The 23,415-nt window shown below is 41.3% G+C and overlaps 1 protein-coding gene across 1 annotated transcript; it reads left to right on the plus strand.

The window, feature by feature from the left end:
- The first annotated feature begins 224 nt into the window (after window positions 1–224).
- fgf8a (fibroblast growth factor 8a) lies at window positions 225–13,220 on the plus strand. The gene is made up of 6 exons (XM_053502315.1): window positions 225–269; window positions 9,127–9,165; window positions 9,263–9,299; window positions 9,983–10,163; window positions 11,484–11,590; window positions 12,880–13,220. The coding sequence occupies exons 1-6, from the start codon at window positions 244–246 to the stop codon at window positions 13,153–13,155; spliced, it is 666 nt and encodes a 221-aa protein (XP_053358290.1). The 5' UTR covers window positions 225–243; the 3' UTR covers window positions 13,156–13,220.
- The last annotated feature ends 10,195 nt before the right edge of the window (window positions 13,221–23,415 follow it).

Raw genomic sequence — 23,415 nt, forward strand, 5'->3', positions numbered from 1 at the left:
TTCAACCTGGAAACCAGAGCATGGTGCTGCTCTTTAACCTGGAACCAGAGCATGGTGCTGCTCTTTAACTTACTGAGTCTGTGTGATGGAGGACCGTCGACAACCTTCCATCAGCTCAAGGTCCAGGACCCTATGCCATGGTTAAACTAAGCACTATACAAAAACAACCATCCCAGAACAATAAAGCATGCATGATATTACCGCAGTCTGCCATTACTCTGCAGTTCCTACTGTACACAACACATGGGACTTTTCCGTATTGAAAGCAGGTAAGTTAAATTTTAAAAACTTGAGAATTGTTTGTTTATATAAATAATATATATAAATTTCAATTTGAGGACTTTTAAATAATGTTAGAATACTCAATATAAAAGCTATACTGTTTAACATGCTCATATGGGATATATATTACTAACATATGCTCAAAGGTAAAAAAGAAATAGAAAAAAGAAAAGAAAAAAATTTGTGTGAACCCAGTGGGGCTATGAAAAACAGTGACTTTGAGATGGCAAGGTTACTGCATCTGCAGCCAGATATTTCCATAAATGGATACCAGGGAAAGCTAATCCTCCATATGGATAAATATTTTAGAAGGCACTTATTTAACAAGCGCTGTACTTGCTAAAGAGTGTTTCTGTAGTGCAGGTCAGGGATAAGAACGAGGAAAATGGCTGCTCGTTAATATGGTGGCCCAACGGTTTCTTGTTTTTTTTTTTTATTACATAATTGACTTTTAAAAAGTGTTTAAAATATTTTAACCCTTTTAACTTCCAGATGTCATCAGTAAGTACAGATTACTGTAAGGGACTGCCCCTAGCGGGCACTGTGGCCGTGTATGTAATGTTTGTAGTCTTGGTAGAAGACCCAGTTTCCTAAAAGGCACCTCGGTCAGGTGATGACGAAGCTTCACCTGAGCCGAGGTGGCTCATTAGGGACGTTATAAAAAGCTCTTAGTTCTGGGAAACTGGCTCAAGTATTAATATTGTCGAGTGGGCTTTTGTTTTATTTATTTATGTTGGACTGGTTCTGTAGGCTTGCATTTTGGGTTAAATGTATTTAAGTGTATTTCTTAGTTCACCTGTGTTTGTGAGTATTGTGAATTGTAGTTAGGTGTCCTATTGTTTTCAGTTACTTCTGTTTGTGTCTCACCCATGTCTCTGTTTCTTCCGGTCGTTAGGTTAAGCTCTAAGCCTGTTCACCTTCTACAGGTGTGTGTGTGTGTGTGATTTTCATATGTGGGGGTGTGTTGTGAATAGAAGTGCGTGTGTTAATAGAAGTGCGTGTGTTAATTGAAGTGTGTGTGTGTGTGTGTGTGTGTGAATAGAAGTGTGGTGTCATAGGAGCGTGGGTGTGCTGAGTGAGAGTGCCGCTCATAGGAGCGTGGGTGTGCTGAGTGAGAGTGCCGCTCATAGGAGCGTGGGTGTGCTGAGTGAGAGTGCCGCTCATAGGAGCGTGTGTGTGCTGAGTGAGAGTGCCGCTCATAGGAGCGTGGGTGTGCTGAGTGTGAGTGCCGCTCATAGGAGCGTGGGTGTGCTGATTGTGAGTGCCGCTCATAGGAGCGTGTGTGTGCTGAGCGTGAGAGCCGCTCATAGGAGCGTGGGTGTGCTTAGTATGAGTGCCGCTCATAATAGCGTGTGTGTGCTGAGTGTGAGTGCCGCTCATAGGAGCGTGGGTGTGCTGAGTGAGAGTGCCGCTCATAGGAGCGTGGGTGTGCTGAGTGAGAGTGCCGCTCATAGGAGCGTGGGTGTGCTGAGTGTGAGTGCCGCTCATAGGAGCGTGGGTGTGCTGAGTGTGAGTGCCGCTCATAGGAGCGTGGGTGTGCTGAGTGAGAGTGCCGCTCATAGGAGCGTGGGTGTGCTGAGTGTGAGAGCCGCTCATAGGAGCGTGGGTGTGCTGATTGTGAGTGCCGCTCATAGGAGCGTGTGTGTGCTGAGTGTGAGTGCCGCTCATAGGAGCGTGTGTGTGCTGAGTGTGAGTGCCGCTCATAGGAGCGTGGGTGTGCTGAGTGTGAGTGCCGCTCATAGGAGCGTGGGTGTGCTGAGTGTGAGAGCCGCTCATAGGAGCGTGGGTGTGCTGAGTGAGAGTGCCGCTCATAGGAGCGTGGGTGTGCTGAGTGTGAGTGCCGCTCATAATAGCGTGTGTGTGCTGAGTGTGAGTGCCGCTCATAGGAGCGTGTGTGTGCTGAGTGTGAGTGCCGCTCATAGGAGCGTGGGTGTGCTGAGTGTGAGTGCCGCTCATAGGAGCGTGTGTGTGCTGAGTGTGAGTGCCGCTCATAGGAGCGTGTGTGTGCTGAGTGTGAGTGCCGCTCATAGAAGCGTGGGTGTGCTGAGTGAGAGTGCCGCTCATAGGAGCGTGGGTGTGCTGAGTGTGAGTGCCGCTCATGAGAGCGTGGGTGTGCTGAGTGTGAGTGCCGCTCATAGGAGCGTGGGTGTGCTGAGTGTGAGTGCCGCTCATGAGAGCGTGGGTGTGCTGAGTGTGAGTGCCGCTCATAGGAGCGTGGGTGTGCTGAGTGTGAGTGCCGCTCATAGGAGCGTGGGTGTGCTGAGTGAGAGTGCCGCTCATAGGAGCGTGGGTGTGCTGAGTGTGAGTGCCGCTCATAGGAGCGTGGGTGTGCTGAGTGTGAGTGCCGCTCATAGGAGCGTGGGTGTGCTGAGTGTGAGTGCCGCTCATAATAGCGTGTGTGTGCTGAGTGTGAGTGCCGCTCATAGGAGCGTGTGTGTGCTGAGTGTGAGAGCCGCTCATAGGAGCGTGGGTGTGCTGATTGTGAGTGCCGCTCATAGGAGCGTGTGTGTGCTGAGTGTGAGTGCCGCTCATAGGAGCGTGTGTGTGCTGAGTGTGAGTGCCGCTCATAGGAGCGTGTGTGTGCTGAGTGTGAGTGCCGCTCATAGGAGCGTGGGTGTGCTGAGTGTGAGTGCCGCTCATAGGAGCGTGGGTGTGCTGAGTGTGAGAGCCGCTCATAGGAGCGTGGGTGTGCTGAGTGAGAGTGCCGCTCATAGGAGCGTGGGTGTGCTGAGTGAGAGTGCCGCTCATAATAGCGTGTGTGTGCTGAGTGTGAGTGCCGCTCATAGGAGCGTGGGTGTGCTGAGTGAGAGTGCCGCTCATAGGAGCGTGGGTGTGCTGAGTGAGAGTGCCGCTCATAGGAGCGTGGGTGTGCTGAGTGAGAGTGCCGCTCATAGGAGCGTGGGTGTGCTGAGTGTGAGTGCCGCTCATAGGAGCGTGTGTGTGCTGAGTGAGAGTGCCGCTCATGAGAGCGTGGGTGTGCTGAGTGTGAGTGCCGCTCATAGGAGCGTGGGTGTGAGTGCCGCTCATAGGAGCGTGGGTGTGCTGAGCGTGAGAGCCGCTCATAGGAGCGTGGGTGTGCTTAGTATGAGTGCCGCTCATAATAGCGTGTGTGTGCTGAGTGTGAGTGCCGCTCATAGGAGCGTGGGTGTGCTGATTGTGAGTGCCGCTCATAGGAGCGTGTGTGTGCTGAGTGTGAGTGCCGCTCATAGGAGCGTGGGTGTGCTGAGTGTGAGTGCCGCTCATAGGAGCGTGGGTGTGCTGATTGTGAGTGCCGCTCATAGGAGCGTGGGTGTGCTGAGTGTGAGTGCCGCTCATAGGAGCGTGTGTGTGCTGAGTGTGAGTGCCGCTCATAGGAGCGTGGGTGTGCTGAGTGTGAGAGCCGCTCATAGGAGCGTGGGTGTGCTGAGTGAGAGTGCCGCTCATAGGAGCGTGGGTGTGCTGAGTGTGAGTGCCGCTCATAATAGCGTGTGTGTGCTGAGTGTGAGTGCCGCTCATAGAAGCGTGGGTGTGCTGAGTGAGAGTGCCGCTCATAGGAGCGTGGGTGTGCTGAGTGTGAGAGCCGCTCATAGGAGCGTGTGTGTGCTGAGTGAGAGTGCTGCTCATAGGAGCGTGGGTGTGCTGAGTGTGAGTGCCACTCATAGGAGCGTGGGTGTGCTGAGTGTGAGAGCCGCTCATAGGAGCGTGTGTGTGCTGAGTGAGAGTGCTGCTCATAGGAGCGTGGGTGTGCTGAGTGTGAGAGCCGCTCATAGGAGCGTGTGTGTGCTGAGTGTGAGAGCCGCTCATAGGAGCGTGTGTGTGCTGAGTGTGAGTGCCACTCATAGGAGCGTGGGTGTGCTGAGTGTGAGTGCCACTCATAGGAGCGTGGGTGTGCTGAGTGTGAGTGCCGCTCATAGGAGCGTGGGTGTGCTGAGTGTGAGTGCATTGGAGTGTGTGGGTATCATCCATAGAGGTGTGCGGGTATCGCCCGTAGGAGTGTAGGTTTTACTACATCTCAAAGAGCCTAAGTTAAATGTTCAATGTATTAGCACCGGTATATTCTAAGACGAGGGTCCCAACACAGAGCGTTTATGTGTCCAAGGTGTCAGAGCCTGAGTGTCTTGTAGCCTGTGACACAACACAGAGTGTTTGTTAAGTGTCTCAGGTAGTAGAGCCTGTGAGTCTTATAGCCTGTGTTGCAACCTCGAGCTCCCGCACTGTTATGTTTCTAGAGTTTCCGTACTGTGTATTATGTGTGAAGAACCCATGTGTATGTTATGCTGAAAGAGCCAGTGTTTTGTTTATTTGGTTTGTTTATTTTGAGTATGATTTCTTTGTGTTTATTAAAAGACTCTTTATTTTGACAAAAACCCTCTGCGTTTATGCCTGCCCTTTATCCGCCCACGGTGATGTAACATCAGCCCGATACACCTGCAATCGTGACAATTACATTCTTCACTCTGCAACATGTACCTTTCTAATTCATTGCACTATAGTTACTGAATAGTTATTGTATGATCTAATACATCTGGTTTATACTCTGGAAAGGTAAGGACAGATGGATGCAAAGATATGCCTTGCAGTTGCTAAAGTCTGAGTAAAAAAATCTGTTCAATCTGTTTTCATGCCTGTTAAATGGTGCACACCATATTCCTTAAAAGTGTTTTACCAACTTATTTGTGGGACGCATTGCAAAACTTTTAATATTAGTATAATAATAAGGCACTGATAGTTGTTTAAGGCTATTGTTGAAGTGTTTGTGCATTTGTGCCTTAACTCCACCTTACCATACCTACCACACACAAACCGACATACAAACACACACACATTAGCAGATGTGAATAACTCCATGAAATCAAATCACTATAGCCTCACTTTGAAGATCATTCGCTTGCATTGGACCAATCACATTCCTTGCATTCTGTACTAATCTGAGGCTCTGCTGTTGAGGTTCCTTACCATTAGTGTGTTTGTTTATCCATTTCCTTCCCTCCCTCCAATTAACATGTCCCTCATTCTGGGTTTGTTCTGCCAGTGTGTGTTGCTGTGACGCCTGTCCATCACCCTGAGGCCCTCTGAAAGAACACTTTAAAAGTGAGAACAATGGCACTGCCCCTCCGTCAGCACAGTAGAGCATTGGTACTCAAATGAGTCCTCTTCCCTGGGGTGTGTTTTGTCTTGCTGACTTTTCTGGCTTCACTCCGTGAGCTTTCTGATGTATCTGACTGTAAGCTGTCAAAGCGTTACCGTGGCAAGCTGCGGGACAAGGGAGGCGTCCAGCGTCAGCGATGACGTGGCTGAAAGCGGATGGATTGCACAAGGAGCCACTCCTTGGGCCCTTAGCCCCTCCTGGCCTGCTGTCCCATCACTCTGGAAGAGTCATCAGGCCCCAGAGGCAAACAGCAGGTAGCCTGCTCCCTGCAGCCAGGCACAGGGCCTGCCTGCCCTCCTCTTAACCCCAGGAACATCGACATCCATCTCGGCCACCGTGGGGGTCCTTCTCTAGTCCCGCCTTCTCCTTCTCTCTCTTCTTTCCTCTCTCTCTCTCTCTCTCTGTATCTCTTGCCACTCAGCCTTTTTAAAAAATATAAGTCTTCTCATTTCTCTAAAACAACACCAAGTCTGGGTCATTTTATGTTGAGTGTAACTTGTCTTTGTAAATCTTTTCTTGATTGGTCCAATGCAAGCGAATAATTTTTTTAAGGGAGGATATTGTGATTTAATTTTATGGAGTTATTCACATTTGCTAATGTGTGTGTGAATTTGCCTCAATCTTTAATATAGTCAAACATATATATATATATATATATATATATATATATATATATATATATGTCATGTAAATTTTTATATTTATTTTTAAAACGAAATTGCTGTTAGTCTATAAATACCATAAAACAATTATTAGTCCCTTCCAAAAGCACATGCAAGGTAACACCTTGCCTTCATCAGAAATGGTTGTCAACACATTCAGGACAGATATGTGCTTGTCTGAAGTGTCATTCTTACACCACACACACACACACACACACGCACACACACACGCACACACACAAAGATATAAGACTGACCACCAACCCAGTACTCACCCATTACACAGTATAACACATAATTTACACACATCCAAAAAAAAAAAGGATTTAATAGCTACCAATACAGTATGTTACTGGTGGTCTAGTAATTTAACATACTGTATTTGTGGGAATCTTTTATGCATTATGTTGTAACAGTCCAATGGAGCTTATATGTGATGAGGACGATCTATTGCAGTAGAACAATGCATTGCTGTACTATGCAGTTTACATAGGTAAATACCAGGTAGGTTATTTGTCCCAGAGGGCTAAGACAGGAGCGGACTCACATTTAATTCCAAGTAGCCCCCACTATGTGCTGGAGTTGTCCCTCTCTGTGTGCTAAGCAGCAGCGACTCATTCCCATGTTAGTATTCCTGCTGCTTGGTTAGGCAGTGAGTGACTAGAAGCTGGATGTAGGTTAATGGGGAGCTCAGCCCTGCCTTAGGCCATGCAGAAGTGCTCAGCCATGGCCGCACACTGTTGACTTTAATGGCCCATTAATATTGGGCCACTTCAACACAAAACATGATCCACACATCAAAAAAAAAAGGGAAAAGAGAGAAAAAAATATTTTACCAAAGATTGAAGGAATTGAAGCAGAGCCATGGCCGTGTGTACCTCCTTCACTTCTCTGTTTGTTTTTAGAAACACCGCCTGAGAGAGAAAGAGAGAGTCTGAGAGGCTTTTAGACTTTGAACTTTCTGGCCTCCTCACCATCTCACTACCATCCCAACCAAAAGGTGCTAAACTAACATTCTTGGAATATTACTACATTATATTGATTGTTGTTAGGTGTCAAAAATGATGTACAGCACATAGGCTGAGGTGCTGCCCTCTTGTGGCCTAAAGATAATATGGGTCGTCGTGATAAAAGTCGACTACTGAGTCTCGCGAAGCAAAATATGCGTGCGTGCGCGCGCGCGCGCGTGTGTGAGAGAGAGACTAGATGTCTAATAGAGCATAAGCTTAATAGATTTAACAGCAATATATACATCAAGTATCAAATTTATATATAAATATGTTAATATATATATATATATATATATATATATATATAAAAGGATGAATATACGTATAATTCGTTCAACCCTCCATATCTCCAATAGTTATTATTATTAAGTACTCGGGCGTGGGTTGCACTTTACTTAGGCTGTTTAACGACCTGAAGACCTGCAAAAAGCTATTTAAGCGTTCAGAGAGCCTTAATTAATGGCTGGCCATCAACAAACGCAGTGGGTGTGGTTGGTAAAGTTATGGTATGGCAATTCAAAATAAAGAGATGATTGATTTAGATGATACATTGCATGCCTTTCATCTGACATTAACAAAGTAGATGGGACTTGGGTAAAATTAATCTTTGTGAAAATGGTAGTTTGTTGCTTATTTTCCTTTCTTTTTTTTAAAGTGGAGCTATTTTAGTTATTATTAGCTTTATGTTTCGTATCAGATTGAAGAGTATTCTACAGCATGAGAAAAGTGTGTCGTTCTTGTCGGAGTAAAGAAGGGTCCTATTAAAGAAACACTAATCGTCTGTAATCCTTTTAATGTCTCACACTTCTCTTTGACAATACACAAGTCTGGATGGAGCAAGTTGTGGCGCTGCACAATGGCTTCGGTTTCAGCAGCCAGATCCCCAATTAACAAAGTTAAAACCTGCTCCCGAGTGGCTGCCTTACAACTCACACTGTGGATAGCTCAGTTAATACAGCAGTAGGGCTATCTATAGCTGCTTTTTTTTTTTTTTTTTTTTTTTGGTAGGGTTTTTTTTTTTAAATAATCGATGCGTTTAAAGTTTGATAAACAAATTTTTTTGGGGTTGGAAGCGTGCTTCTTTTGCGCAGGGAAGTGAACAGGAGGTGATTCATCCAGGGTATCCACATTTACGAGAACAGGCGCACTGTGCGCTCTCAGGGGCCTTCACAGCTCGGGTTAGTCTTCATCTTCAGCTCAGGTGAAGTATAGTTTAAATTCTGGGGCGGGGGGGAGGAAGGGAGGGGAGTAAAGGAGGACGCTTTTGTTCTGCTGAAAAAGGGGGCTTGTTCATCCAGGACCAACCTACCACTTTAACCGCGGCTGTAAAGCGCGAACAGGGTTGACATTGGAGCCTGCATGGGAATGGGAGAAGAGGAGGGGATAAGAGAGGCTGCTCAGTCTAGCAGCACCGTGTCCTGAACAGACAACATCATCATCATCATCATCATCCTCAGCAGCAGTAGTGTGGGATGCATCGTAGAGAATCCACACAAACGGAGTTGTGTCCAGAGCAGGACATCTGACTTGGAGAAAACGTCAACGCTGGACATACACGCAGCCACGATTATTTAGCTGTCAGTTATTATTATTGTTCTTGTTGTTTTTGTAATGGACAACATGGCTAAACTAGTTCTCATTTAATATATTTCTACTAGAAATAGCCTATATAATTTAAGAGCCGTTTTGTATTATAACTTGGGAAGCTCGTACTGCACGGACTCGATTTTTTTTTGTTCCATTAAGTGCACTTAAGCCTTTTTTCCTAAGAAGAAAATTGCTCGCTTTCGGTTCGGGAAAAGCGTCTGAACGCAACTGTTCACCCTGCGCCGGTTTGCCGTGTGCTGAGGCGCTATTGCGGATTTCTCCTTCTGCTCATCGCAGTTTTTTTTTCCACGCTACTGATCGCACCCTCGTCCTGTGATCCATCCTTTGGATGTCCATCAAGATTAACCTTTTCAGGGATAGGACCTTCTCCATTTCCACTGAGGTGTTATCTCTTCAAATCAGACGCTAATTTGGTCTACTAACTTTTATCTACCAGGTCAACAATGAGATTAATTCCATCACGATTAAGTTATCTGTAAGTGCAAGTCTTTTCCTTCTCCAGCCTTAATATAGCATTATAGCATTTTCTGGGTTCATGGCATTGATGCATTTATTCTGACTTTCCCCCGCAGGTTTCTACACCTCTTTGCGTTTTGCTACTATGCTCAGGTATGTGCGACTTCTAAAATCTATATAGTCAAATCTTGATATTTAAATAAATCATATATTAAATGATAAAGCACAAAACTAAAATATAGTACGGATGAAACAGATTTTAACGCAATATATAGGGAGTATTTAAAAACAGCATGTCAGCGCATAACTTGGATGTATTATAACCTGCTGTGCTTTTGTACACTGATTATGTGATTAACATTAGCTTAAGAAAGAAAGAAAAAAAGAATCGAGGGATAAATTGGTTTGATTTGATGATCAGATGGGTATGGACGTGAGCAGGTTCCTCCTGAAGAGAGCCAGCAGGACCCGAGCGCAGAGCGCAGCGCTCAGCGTCTTATACCCGGCCAAACTTCACACACGTCTGCGCTCAATTTTATCCGATCCTAACAGGAGAGGGAAATGTTTATTTAAAAATGTTATTGAACATAATTTGATATTGATATTTCCACTGATATTTGATAATTGGCCATTCAATGTAAACGGTGTAACGCATGGCCTGCTTTTTTTTTTGGATAGAGATGAATAATGGTACTGATTGTATTGATGTCATGAAATATCTGCCACTGGACTGCTGTAATTAATACTTTTAATGCTCACGTAATTTATAGGCTTCTGTCAACGATTAATGAGGCAATTCTGCAGATATTGATTATGTCGTACTTAATTTCTGACAGGTAACCATTCAGTCCCCGCCTAATTTTACGCAGCATGTGAATGAGCAGAGTAGGGTGACGGACCGGGTCAGCCGCAGACTCATCCGGACCTACCAGCTTTACAGCAGAACCAGTGGCAAACATGTGCAAGTCCTGGCCAACAAAAAAATCAACGCTATGGCCGAAGACGGAGACGTGCACGGTAAGAGCTGGAGATTAACACACTATCATTTTTACTTCTTTTTTTTGTTTGTTTTACATTTCCCACGTTTAAATCCACTGTAGGCCATTGCTGTGTTTTCTGCAGCTTGCTTGTTAAGACGAAAGAATTTGGGTATTTAGCAAGCTCTAGAATAAAATAAAAAAAAGTTTAGCAAGTACAAAACAAAAAGCAAAATGGATTTTAGATGGTTCTGAAGGTGGTTCTCCTGAGAGGCGAGTGTGTCTGGAAGAAGCATTAGAGCTCATCTCACTTCAACCTCCTGAACATTTCCTGAATAACGCTCCTTTTTTCTTTTCACGAACTTCCAAGAGAAGCCGAATTCTCCCTTTTACTGTACGTGCGATTTACGCACACACACACGCACGCGCGGGCGCATTTTTAGCTATATATTTTTTCTCTCAAGCTCAATGTTAGAATGTTGTCTTGATTTTCCACTGAAAATTTGTATTAACCAAAATAATTTGCATGGAATCATCAGTTTAATAATTGCAACTAGTCGTGTTGAGGTATTTTAGGAAGGCTGGCTCAGGCCCTGCTCGGCTGTGGTGACATCCGTGTCACCTGAGCATGTTGCAGAGACAGCAGGGTTGTTAACTTGGGCCAAAGTCTGACCGCAGCTTGGGGCTTGTGGTCCACCAGCAGGTTCACTGACCCCCTTCATTTGAACCGTAACTCTTTACGATCACTGAGCACATGGGAGAATAAAAGAAGGTTGCAAGTGCTAATCTTTGGCACATGCATCATGGAAGGGTGACTTTTATAGAATTTATCATTCCTGGACACATCTGTCCTACAAAAGTTCATCTAATCATATACTTATAGAATTGTTTTGAAGGTGGTAGGATCTTGAATCCAGTTTTGATTAGCATTTGTTATACTTTATTGCACTTGTAATTCTACTGCATACATAATGTGAACATATACCTAATTTTGGATTTTGATTAAAGAAAAAAAAAACATCATAAATTTTGTCTTCATGGCTAAAATCACACAGGTTTATATTTTAATGGCCTTAAATATTTTGTCAAGGTGGCTTCTTTCTTTGTAAAAGATCTGAGGTCCACCTGTTTTTATCATTCTGAAAGAATTTGGACTGGCATAAATCCTAAGAAATGGTCCCTATGGGTTTTCTGTGTGCCTCTATGAAAGTCTATGTGTATGTGTACTGTACCTCTTCGTGTATGTGTACTAGAATGTGCCTTAACATAAAAAGTGATGTAATGTACAGCTTACAATGTTTCCCCAATAATCGCAGACACGGTTTCTAATCTCTAATTAATCTTTTTTTTCTTTTAACAGCCAAACTCATTGTGGAGACAGACACATTCGGCAGTCGCGTTCGGATTAAAGGAGCTGAGACAGGATTCTACATATGCATGAATAGGAGAGGAAAGTTGATTGGCAAGGTAAAAAGAAAAGCATGCACTCATGAAAAAACGGTCACATCTCGTAGTAGCAGATATCAATGTCAACAGCTTTGGATTAAAATGATGGATTTTTTTGGATTAGTTCAAATGGTTGGATCAACAGGAAGCATAAGTTACGAGGATAAGATTTAGTACTCTGTCATATAGATCACAGTTCTCCAACTGTTCCTGCACTGAAGTTTTATAATAGTAAAACCACAACACCCCATGGAGAGTAGTTGTAAGCAGATAGAAAGCTTTTTACATTCTCCTTTTGTCCAGTAAATGCTTACAGTTTGCTCCAAGCCTTTCCTGGGTTGCAATATGGGATATGGAGTGTAAGGAATAGGATCTTTCCTCCTTTTTTAGCCGGGCACTCTTGTTCCAGGGTGGATTCGTGCCTCTTTCTTGCTGTGAATGGTAATAAAGTGGGATGGAGACTCGGCCCCCACCTCCTAGCACCCTACCAGGTGGACCATCTGCTTGGCACCCCTGATCTTATGCTATCTGACATATTGGCTGCCCAACGACAGCCTGCATGAGAGTTTTTTATTTGTTGTTGTGTTTTATTGGTGCATATAGGCTGTGAGCAGTCTTCTATACTTTATATGATATTAATCTTAATAGCTCTTTTGGTTAAGAGGTTGGAGCTAGGGTTGCACGTTTGATTCGCACATTACAACATTGACATCACAGATTTTAGAAGGGTAAGGTTAGGAAGCTCTGTTGGCATGGAACATTAAATGTATTCTTTTTTGGAGAAAAGTAACTGGGTATAGCTATTATATGTTTACTTTTTTTCAAATTCTGTTCAGACTACATTCTGAAATGATCTAGATGTAGAGCATTAGTGGATTAATAGGTCTATCATTAAACAATAGTTTTGTGTAGGGTAATGTTGTAATTAAGATTTGCTTGGCTGTGAAGGACAAAAAAATTGCATCTATGCAAGTAAATTCCTCTCAAAAAGCAAGTCTTAAAGTGGTGACCTGTGAGGAGCCCAAGGTGGATAAAACGATTAATCTCAGAGGATGAATCTTCACTGGTGTTTACCAAGGGGGGAAAGTCATTGGTTACTGCTGTCATTTCTCTTTCTCTTGATCTTGAACTATAATGACTTAAGCATATGCTCTGTGTGTGTGTGTGTGTGTGTGTGTGTGTGTGTGGGGACAGGCTTTCTACAAATACCTTCTGGCAGATTTTGAGGTTTTTAAATTAGCTTTTAAAAATGAAACATAGATTTGAAATAAATTAGATATCTGACTCTTTACTGTTGTTTCTTTTTGCAGAGGAATGGTCAGGGGAAGGACTGCATTTTCACAGAAATAGTGCTGGAGAACAACTACACAGCTCTCCAAAATGTAAAGTTTGAGGGCTGGTACATGGCATTTACACGCAAAGGAAGACCTCGCAAGGGTTCTAAAACCAGGCAACACCAGCGGGAAGTCCACTTCATGAAGCGAATGCCCAAAGGACATCACATTGCAGAGCACAGACCCTTTGGTTTCATCAACTACCCTTTCAACAGACGGACTAAACGCACCCATTTCTCAGGAGATCGCTGAAGAGTTATGCAGGACAGAAGAGTGGGACAGTGTATGAGAGAGCGAAACAGAACATCTCAGATAATGAACAGAATCCTCTTATGGACTCATAAAATGATTTTTGTACTGAGCATTAATATTCCTAACATATAGTTTTTTAAATAATTTTCTAGAAAATAAAAAAAAACAACCTCTGGAAAAAATACATGGGAAAATTCTATTTTTGTACTTCAGACTTTTAGTACTGACTTCTGTAAAAAAAAAATGTTAGAAAAGTGAAGCACACAGAACTGACATTTTAGTAGTGTGTGGACTTCACCATCTTATTGTTTCATTTTGCTTTCTCAGTTTTAGAGTAATTTATAGTTATATTGCTGCTCATGGGGACTTGGAGGGCCTGAGAGAATGCACTGAAAAAAAAAATGCTGTATTGAATTACATGTACAGCCAAGGCACCTCTCGACCACCCAGTGATAAGACACCCAGCTCATCCGAGTCTGTGGTTCTTGATTCTGGATTGTCCTTGAGACAAAAACAGTTAAAGCAAACAAAGCTTTAAATCCATAAATAATTGTGGCAGCTACATTTTGATAATCAACACATTTCCTACCATGGTGTTAACTGCCAAGGTGTTCGAAGTGTATAAATGCATTGTATAAAACGTAGGAAAAAACGTTATTCTTTGTGGCATTGTGTCTGTCTGTTTTTATACATATATAAATATATTTTTATTTGAGGATGTGGAAAAATAATTTTAATGATGGAAATATTTATTTAAAAATGTGTAATAAATTTACCTTAGGATACCAGTACCTGTCTGTTCATTTCTTTTATTCATTCATTCTAACTTGTGTCCCTTACATTAATTTTATCTTATTTCTTCACACACATTCCAAATAACGCATTACTGTCTTAAAATAACTGATATGATCAAAATATATTTACATTAAGTGCATAAACTCAGTTTGTGTTGTGGAGTCTTCTAGTTACTCTTTTAACTGGGCAGCTGCTTGTGGTTTCAGTAGCAATTACTGTAATCAACAAGAGTCACTGAGTAAAATAACTTGATGATAAATAAGTAAAAACTGCATGTCATGCATTTTTTTAAGCATAACTAAAACTTTTCCATAAGCCATGCAATGACAGATATGAGTCAACACCTTAGCATTATGTAATCATAAATACCCAATTTGTTTGTGTAACCCTTCTGCTTAGTGGCTTGTTGAGCTAAAGATGAAGAACCCATGTAAAGGCATCTCCCCCCGGTGTGTTTGGAGTGACTCAGCACAGGTCAACAGCTCAGTAGGACTGACTCTCCAGGGGTCCTCGTGCTGTTTGGCCTCTCCTTTGGTTGAACCGGACATGCTGCAGTTCCCCGTCTCTGGCTTCTAGCCATCAGACAGGTGTTTTTCTTTAATCTCAGACATTTAACACCCTGTAGCTTAATCTAATTTGAAGAGTCTACGTTTTGTTCCAGGAGGTTATGCGTATTTGCAGACAGGGTATTGAGGACTGAATGAGAATCACTGAATGAGAATTAAGATGGAGGGCAAATGTTACTATTGACTGAGATAAGTGGAGCTTATGATCATTAATGGCTGCCCTTTCTTGTCACGTTAACAAAGCTTGAAAATTATGAAATATTGATGTATCAAGATAACATACTACATAAAGACCATAATTAGAAATCATTATTAACATTAATTTAATTCCAGGAAATCGTAATATAACAGGGCTTTATTACTCCAAGAATGTGATTTTTGATTGCAATAGATGATTATGCTTTTAGTCTAATTAATAATGCACATTACTTGTGTTAATTTAATTTACTCGTATTTGATGTGCATTTTTGCAAGCGCATTACTAAAACCTGGTTGAGTTTTTATGGTGCAGTCCACCATGTGGTCTGCCTCATGTTATACTAGGAGCTGACCTAGGGTGCAAGGGTCAAACTTGTGGAAAGGCCAGTAGCTCAGCAGGGCTCTGTGAGGCTCAGAGAGGCTCAGCGTTTCTGCAGGCCGCTGCACTTTAGACCAACTCCAAACTAGCCAGTAATACTTCACTTCATTTGCAGAGATCTCCATTGACCTCCAGTGTACTTCAGTCCTTGGAGCTTTTCAGGCATAAATATACAATCAATATACATGTATTTAATATAGAGGTTACATGTAAATGTATATAGATTCAGGTGTAACAAATGCATTGTTTCAGTTATTTGAAAACAGAAATTGTCATTTTAATAAAATCTATCTATCTATCTATCTATCTATCTATCTATCTGTGTTTTAATTACCCATTTAAATAAAGCATTATAATATTCTAGGAAGTTCACAGACTCCCTGTAGTTTTCGCACTTTGGATGATCACTACTGATTAACAGGGCTTGAAGGTTTGCCACAGTTTTCCTGCATTATCTGGCTTTGGTTTCCCCTTAAATTTGTCTCAGTAACCATAAAATTGTAGAAAACCAGAGGGATCCAGTGGGTTGTGGGAAAAATCACACCTTCTGTGTAGCTTGTGATGCCATGCAAATGAGGGGCAATTCCCAAGAAAAAGAGGGGGCGAAAAACTGCTTTCATCCGTTTTATTGAGCTGCAACCGTCATCCTTAACCCCAGATAAACAAACAGAGCTACCTTCTTAATTTGCTTAGGGAGCAATTTAGACTTGTACAAGGCCCCCTGCTGAATCTGTAGAATGCCAGGGTGAGAGAATGAGATGACCCAGACCTCTAAGCAGTCTTAATTCACATTCGGCTTCACCCTAGCAATAAAATCATTCCTGCAAACAGGAGCTCAATTGATATAACATTACTTTGATATAACATAAATTATCGACCTTAAATGTCACCAGCAAATCCATACGTATAAAGAGCTTAAATGGATCTTGGTGTATTTACAAAATGTAACATTTATAGGTTTATTTTGAAACCTAAACCAAGGTTAGCACCTTTTTTGTCCATGTAAGCCTTGAAGCTACAGTAGCTGAGTGCACAACTAGCTTGCAGCCAAACTGAAAGACATAATTGAAATGCAAACACCGATCAAAGAGCAGATGAGTCCCGACAGTTTAATTGTTTATAAATGGGACTTACGGAAGACCTGTTGACTTTTCCAATTGGATCTGTAATCTTTGTTTGCTCATGCATTTCTAAGGCTGATTGTTAGAATGTTCGGAACAATTACAGGCTAAATGTGTTTGCCAGCCTCAGAGAGTACCCTGCACCCCTCAAAAGAGATCAAAAGAGTCTCCCCCTTCTTCTTTATTTCCTTTTAGTTATGTCAATTCAGCTGGAAAGTCAACCATAAACGATTTTTTTAGAAGCTCGAGTATTGGGGACATGGCCATTCATAGTGCCTGAATGTGGAGCGCTGACTCATTGGGGTGATATGCATATTTCATGCACACATATTGTGCACAACTGATCAAAGCATCTAGTGTTCCCTCTGTAATGACAGTGTAGTGAACCATTAAAGTACTTTTGATATCTAGAATGTTTCTACCATGAAATCCAAGAGATTGTCTCGGACACACATCATAAGGTAATCGTTTATCATTTAAAAGCAGTTTTCAATGCAGCCAAAATTTAAGCAAGCATTTATGAGAAATAAAATTTTCAAATTCATTCGCAATTTCAGTAAATTGCGAATGACTGCTATTAATTAATATGTTGTGAAAGAACTTTTTAATACTAAGGTCATGAAAATACTTTATTTCTAAACAGCACTAGTAATGTGCTTGGATTTACCTAAAATAATACATGAGTGCTAGAAAAACAATCCTTCAGACTTCTATTAGAAACTGAGACATACAAACTTGCGTTTATAAAAGATCTATTAACATGCCAATTAAAAAAACTTCAGAATGACTTTGAAAAAGAAATTTTTGAAATGAAAACCATTAAAACTTGCAGTACAAGGAGACTAATGAACCAGGTTTTAAGGAAACACTTCCACTACTTGGTCATCACTTTGAATAGGTTGAGGTCAAGCTAGCACTTCTTTCCCAACAAAGCACATATCAAGTAGTTGCATTTCTGACAATCACATACCATAACGTAGGATCAAATGGGTGCATTGTGAAAGCAATATAAAACATGTCCTACAATGACAAACACTGCATGCTCAGATGAGACGAGATCCCTAGTCAAAAAGGCATGCCGTTTAAAAAAAAAAAAAAAACAGAAAGTGGGAAAGAAGAAAAACATCAATGCAGTTGGTGGAGCCAAAGTAAGGGGTGGACAGAGAGAGGAATTGGAAAAGAGCTGAATGGAGAAAAGAACAAATTGCATTCCACAAGCAGCTGAGCATGAGAAATTAAGACTACAGGAGCAGTTGAGACTAGAGTTGAGAAAGGTGTATGAGAACATAAAATAGAAAAGAAGTACTTTTTTTTCCCCTAGGGAGGCCCATGTTTAAACATTTTCAATTAGGTCTTTTATAAACACTAAACCTTTTTTTTTACTTTTACTTTAAAAATCCTTAAAAAAATTTTTTGGAAAAAAAAACAAGTATATTAAATGTTCAGTTTAGGATTTTATTGCAGACATTTGTTAGCTTTGTCATAACATTTAATGGCACACCGCTGCCAAACTATATTTGCTAAATATTCAGTTATCATAAAAAAAAAAAAAATCAATTGATTCATTCTTTTTATTATGAAATGTGTTTAATATATGGAACACTATTCCTAAACTATACAAGTGCCAGTAAGCTTAACAAGTATACTATAAGCAGTGTCATATTTTCCTATACAATGCAGATGAGAGAATAAAAAGTAATAAAAATCAACATGGTTTCCAGTAGCAGAAACGGTTATGTAATGGCTACTACAGTCTGGGGTTGTGTTTAAAACGACTTAAGTTACTTATGCTACTTATATTAAACCTGTCCAAAAGCAGTATGTGTTACACACCATGGTCAAAATATAAATATTTCCATTATTAGAGGATAGGATGCTGAGGTACAGCATGGGATAAATATCTGTGTTTCTGAATAGGGGTAAATTCGCTTTATATAAAAAAAAAATCATATGATGAAAGAGACTGCAACTCTAAAAATTTAATTGAAACTGCATATTGGAAAAACAGTTATCCTGCAATAGGTTTTGATCTAAAAGTTATAATGTAAAACTGGTTCTTCCTCTTTAAAAATCTATTATACATATTTCTTGATTCAGAGACAGATTTACAGTAGTGACCTAGTTACTGTACTTGTATTTAGAAGAAAATATCTAGCTTAGTTTCGAGACATAACTATTCCAACAATAGACATTACGCAGATAACAAATTAAAAAACTTATTGTGGCCATTTATTGGAGCTGAGGTTTTTATTGATTTTTTTCTTTCATTAATAAAACACATGCATGTTAAAATGATCATGTTTATAGGCCTACTTGCTTTTGAATTATGAAGTCTGAATGAATCCAGTTAAATGGGCTATCTGTTATAAAAGTTAATAAATACACTGCCTGGACAAAAAAGTTGCCATTTCAGAAGGTTCAAAATATTGGCCTGCATCTAGCAAGGAAAATAGTTATGAAGATTTAAAATCACTGCAACTGTCCGACACATTATTAAAACCAGAAAGGATAATGCAAAAATGTCATTTGGAAAAGGGTCATATGGTTTGATGAGTCCAGATTTATTTCAGGAACAATGGGGTATTAGGGTAAGAAAGGAAGTGCATGAATCGATGCAACCCTCATGCATAGTGCCCACTGTACAAGCCTCTGGAGGTAGTGTTCTGGAGTTACTTCAACTAGACTCATGAATATGATGTGGAAATAAAATGAGTCAGCTCCTGACCTGAATGTACTGAATGACCAGGTTATCACATGAATTGATTTTTCTTTCCTAATGGCACTGGCATATACCAGGACTCAATTTGTCAAGCAGCGGTTCTGGGAGCCATTTTCACACATGAATTGACCATCGTATTGTAAAAAACAAAACAAAAGAAACACAGTCGACTGAAATACTAGAGTGTGAGACTTATAGTAACACAAATAATGGTGTCATAATGGTGTCACAATGGTCAACAGGTAACAGCCGCCCAGCTGCAGGGTCTCTTGTTCAATCCTGAGCTCAGGTTACTGTCTATGTAATATTGCAATTTCTTCTCATGTCTGTGCTTGTTTCCTACCACTTTCCAAAAACATGCTGGTAAAGCATCAGTTTTGCTTCAGATCACTATAGGTTCAAAAACAGTGATTGCTGTGGCTCCGACATCATTAGCCATGGCCTAGCAACGAAGTGCTAAAGACTAAGAAAAGGGCAAATATGCCAGCGCTATACAAAGACACAGAAAAGGTGACAAATTGATATGGTCAGATTAAAAAATAATGATGATTACTTAAAAATGGATCTATGGTGTGCTACAAAGGTCATTGAACTGACTTCAGGTAGTATTATGTACATAAAATGTTGTGACTTAAAATCATTCATTCCACTGTGCATTAACTAGAGAATGATATTGGCAGATTGTACTGATTTTATCATGAACAACATATCGCTTTTAACAAAAAATACAGAAATAAGGAATTTAAAAAAAGGACTGGATACAGAAGTCGTGCATGGCCACAAAAAGGGTTACAGAAACAAACAGTGGACCCCTGGGAGACCTATGGGTCATAAGCTGGCCTGCAAATTTTTAAGCATGTTCGAAAAATTTTGCAGCTCATGCCAGCAAGCAGGGCCACTGGTTACCGCATTAGACCCATCAGATAACCTCCCGATGTGGCTCTCTGCTGTGGCTGAACCAATTTGTCATATTTCTAAAGATATTTAACATATTCAAGTAAAAATTTATTTTGGGGACAAAAATCCAACTTTTTTTGACTGCGTTTCATTATGCGTTTTTAAATAAATGTTGTCTCTGAAGCGTGAGAGGCATTATCAAAAATATCTCTCACCCAAATCATGTATTATCCACCCTTCTCCCACCGGGCAGATACTACATGTGCCTCAGTACACACGCAAACAGACTGAAAAATAGTTTTTTAATAGTTTTATCCTCCTGTAGCTGTTATGAGACTAAACAGCTGATTATGGCATGTTACCAATGCACTACTCCACTGTCACTTTCAGTCTCTATTACACTGCATCTTTGCATCATCCATAATTTATGTTAGGATTGCACTACTGCATATTTCACCCATATTTACTCTTTGCATACTGTATCATACAAGCATTTATATACTGAACAAAAATATAAACGCAACACTTTTGTTTTTGCTCCCATTTTTTATGAGATGAACTCAAAGATCTGAAACATTTTCTACATACACAAAATAACCATATCTTTCAAATATTGCTCACAAATCTGTCAAAATCTGTGATAGTGAGCACTTCTCCTTTGCCGAGATAATCCATTCCACCTCACAGGTGTGCCATATCAAGATGCTGATTAGACAGCATGATTATTGCACAGGTGTGCCTTAGACTGGCCACCTGTAAAAGGCCACTTTAAAAGGTTCAGTTGAATCACACAGCACAATGCCACAGATGTCGTAAGTTTTAAGGGGGGCGTGCAATTGGCATGCTGACAGCAGGAATGTCCACCAGAGCTGTTGCTCGTGAATTGAATGTTCATTTCTCTACCATAAGTCGTCTCCAAAGGTGTTTCAGAGGATTTGGCAGTACATCCAACCAGCCTTACAACCACAGCAACGTGTAACCACACCAGCCCAGGTCCTCCACATTCAGCATGTTCACCTCCATGATCGTCTGAGACCAGCCACTCGGACAGCTGCTGAAACAATCGGATTGCATAACCAAAGAATTTCTGCACAAACTGTCAGAAACAGTCTCAGGGAAGCTTATCTGCATGCTTGTCGTCCTCATTGGGGTCTCGACTTGAGTCCAGTTCTTCATCGTAACGGATTTTGACAGATTTGTGAACAATATTTGAGAGATATGGTTATTTTGTTTATGTAGAAAATGTTTCAGATCTTTGAGTTCCTCTCATTAAAAATGGGAGCAAAAACAAAAGTGTTGCGTTTATATTTTTGTTCAGTATATATTTACACATGTCTGTCATGTTGAGCATGTTCTCTACTTGACATATCTTCTCCATTGCATAATATTTGCACAGTTATACTGAATATTACCATATTTATACCCTATTCTTATTACCTAATGCACCTTCTATACATAATTCAATTCAATTCAATTCAATTCAATTTTATTTGTATAGCGCTTTTAGCAATTTTCATTGCCGCAAAGCAGCTTTACATAGTCAAAAGAATTATTTAGGTTTGTATGAAATGTGAATTTGTATGAATCAAAATGGTCAGTTTGTCCCTGGTGAGCAAGCCGAGGGCGACAGTGGCAAGGAAAAACTCCCTGAGATGGTAAGAGGAAGAAACCTTGAGAGGAACCAGACTCAACAGGGAACCCATCCTCATTTGGGTGAAACAAAAAGCAGTAAATGATCTGCATTTATACAGTGTGTAGGGTGGGAGGCAGTTCAGCTATAATAGCTGATATTAATTGATGTTAATATGGAGTCCAGGTAGTTATTGAAGACCCAGGTAGACTTGTAAGAAGTTCCAGTCATGAACTATCGAACTGTCAAGTCCCCAGAGAAACAGTTGCCAACACCAGTCAAGGCCAGAACCATTTTCTAGGTAGAGAGAATCATTCCCAGACACCAGACGCATCCCAGAGAGAGACACGGGGCATCCATGTGACGAGATCTTCAGCCAGAAGCGGGGCACCAGGATGGGTCAGACAGGTCCGGAGGGCAGAGGGAGTCTGGATCACTGGCAGCTCAGGAACGACATGTGTAGCTCGACAGAGAGAGAGAGAAAGAGTGAAAGGGGGGGACAGGAGGAGAGAGGAAAAAGAAAGAGGGGGGGAAAGAGAAGAAGAGGAGAGATGGCAGTTAGGTATGGTCACAGTCACACAATGTATAATGTGAATGTATATTAACTGTAGCGTGCAAGCAGAGACTCCGGCAGGACTAACTATGACAGCATAACTAAAAGGGAGAGCCAGAAGGAAACACAAACATGAGGGCTTCCTGACATGTAAAGCAAACAATCCCCTCACCGTCAGCAAACCTGAGTGATCAATGAGAGTGAGGAAGACAGCATCCAAACATACCAGTTCACCATAATACTCTACGTCCATGAGTCCCCCAGATCTGCTCCTTTACCTATGGCAAATCTATTTATAAAAATGCTCGGCTAAATAAATAGGTTTTTAGCCTGGACTTAAACACTGAGACTGTGTCTGAGTCCCGAACACTATTTGGAAGACTATTCCATAACTTTGGGGCTTTGTAAGAAAAAGCTCTGCCCCCAGCTGTATTTTTCATAATACGCGGTACTGACAAGCAGCCTGCATCCTTTGATCGAAGTAGGCGTGGCGGATCGTAAGACACTAGCAGTTCGCTCAGGTACTGCGGCGCGAGACCATTTAATGCTTTATATGTCAAGAGTAGTATTTTAAAATCAATGCGAAATTTCACAGGGAGCCAATGGAGTGAAGATAAGATAGGGGTGATGTGCTCATATCTTCTGGTTCTGGTGAGGACTCTCGCTGCTGCATTCTGGACTAGCTGAAGCTTATTTATGCATCTAGCTGAACAACCAGACAGTAAGGCATTACAATAGTCCAACCTAGAGGTGATAAAAGCATAAGAGGAGTTAATCCCTGTACATATAGATACAAACCATCATTTACGACATTTGTTTACTTATTGTAAATAGGCAATTTATGTAATTCTGATTAGATGCTAACTGCATTTCATTGTCTTAGTACATGTACCTTGCACAATGACAGTAAAGTTTAATCTAATCTAATCTAATCTAATCCCACGCCTCTTATTTCATCTTTTCTTAACTTATCCAGATGGGTAAGTGACAGCTCAGTCACATGCCTGTAGTATATAATATTAGAGGTTATCCGTGGCTTCACCTGGTGATATCAGCATGCTCCCATTACCAGCAAATGAGGTGTGCGGTCAACTTGCTGCCGGTTGTTATACCATCAGCCCTTAATTTTGCCAGTTGTATGTACTGCCTACTGTTATATTAAGTGAGAAATGCCCTGTCACGACCACAGTGTCGTTTTTTCTCTCACTCATTCACTCACTCACTCACTCATTCATCGTCTATACTGCTTTATACAGGGTTGCGTATTGTTTCTAGGTGGCATTTTTCTCTTAAAAACTAATGACGCTCCCTACCGTTACATTTGGTGAGGAACGTGATGCTGTCTGAGACATGCTCAGTAAGACATAAAGGCTGATGGTGATCCTGCATATTGTTCCTCCTC

This window comes from Clarias gariepinus, chromosome 8, assembly GCF_024256425.1.
Source record: "Clarias gariepinus isolate MV-2021 ecotype Netherlands chromosome 8, CGAR_prim_01v2, whole genome shotgun sequence".
NCBI lineage: Eukaryota > Metazoa > Chordata > Actinopteri > Siluriformes > Clariidae > Clarias > Clarias gariepinus.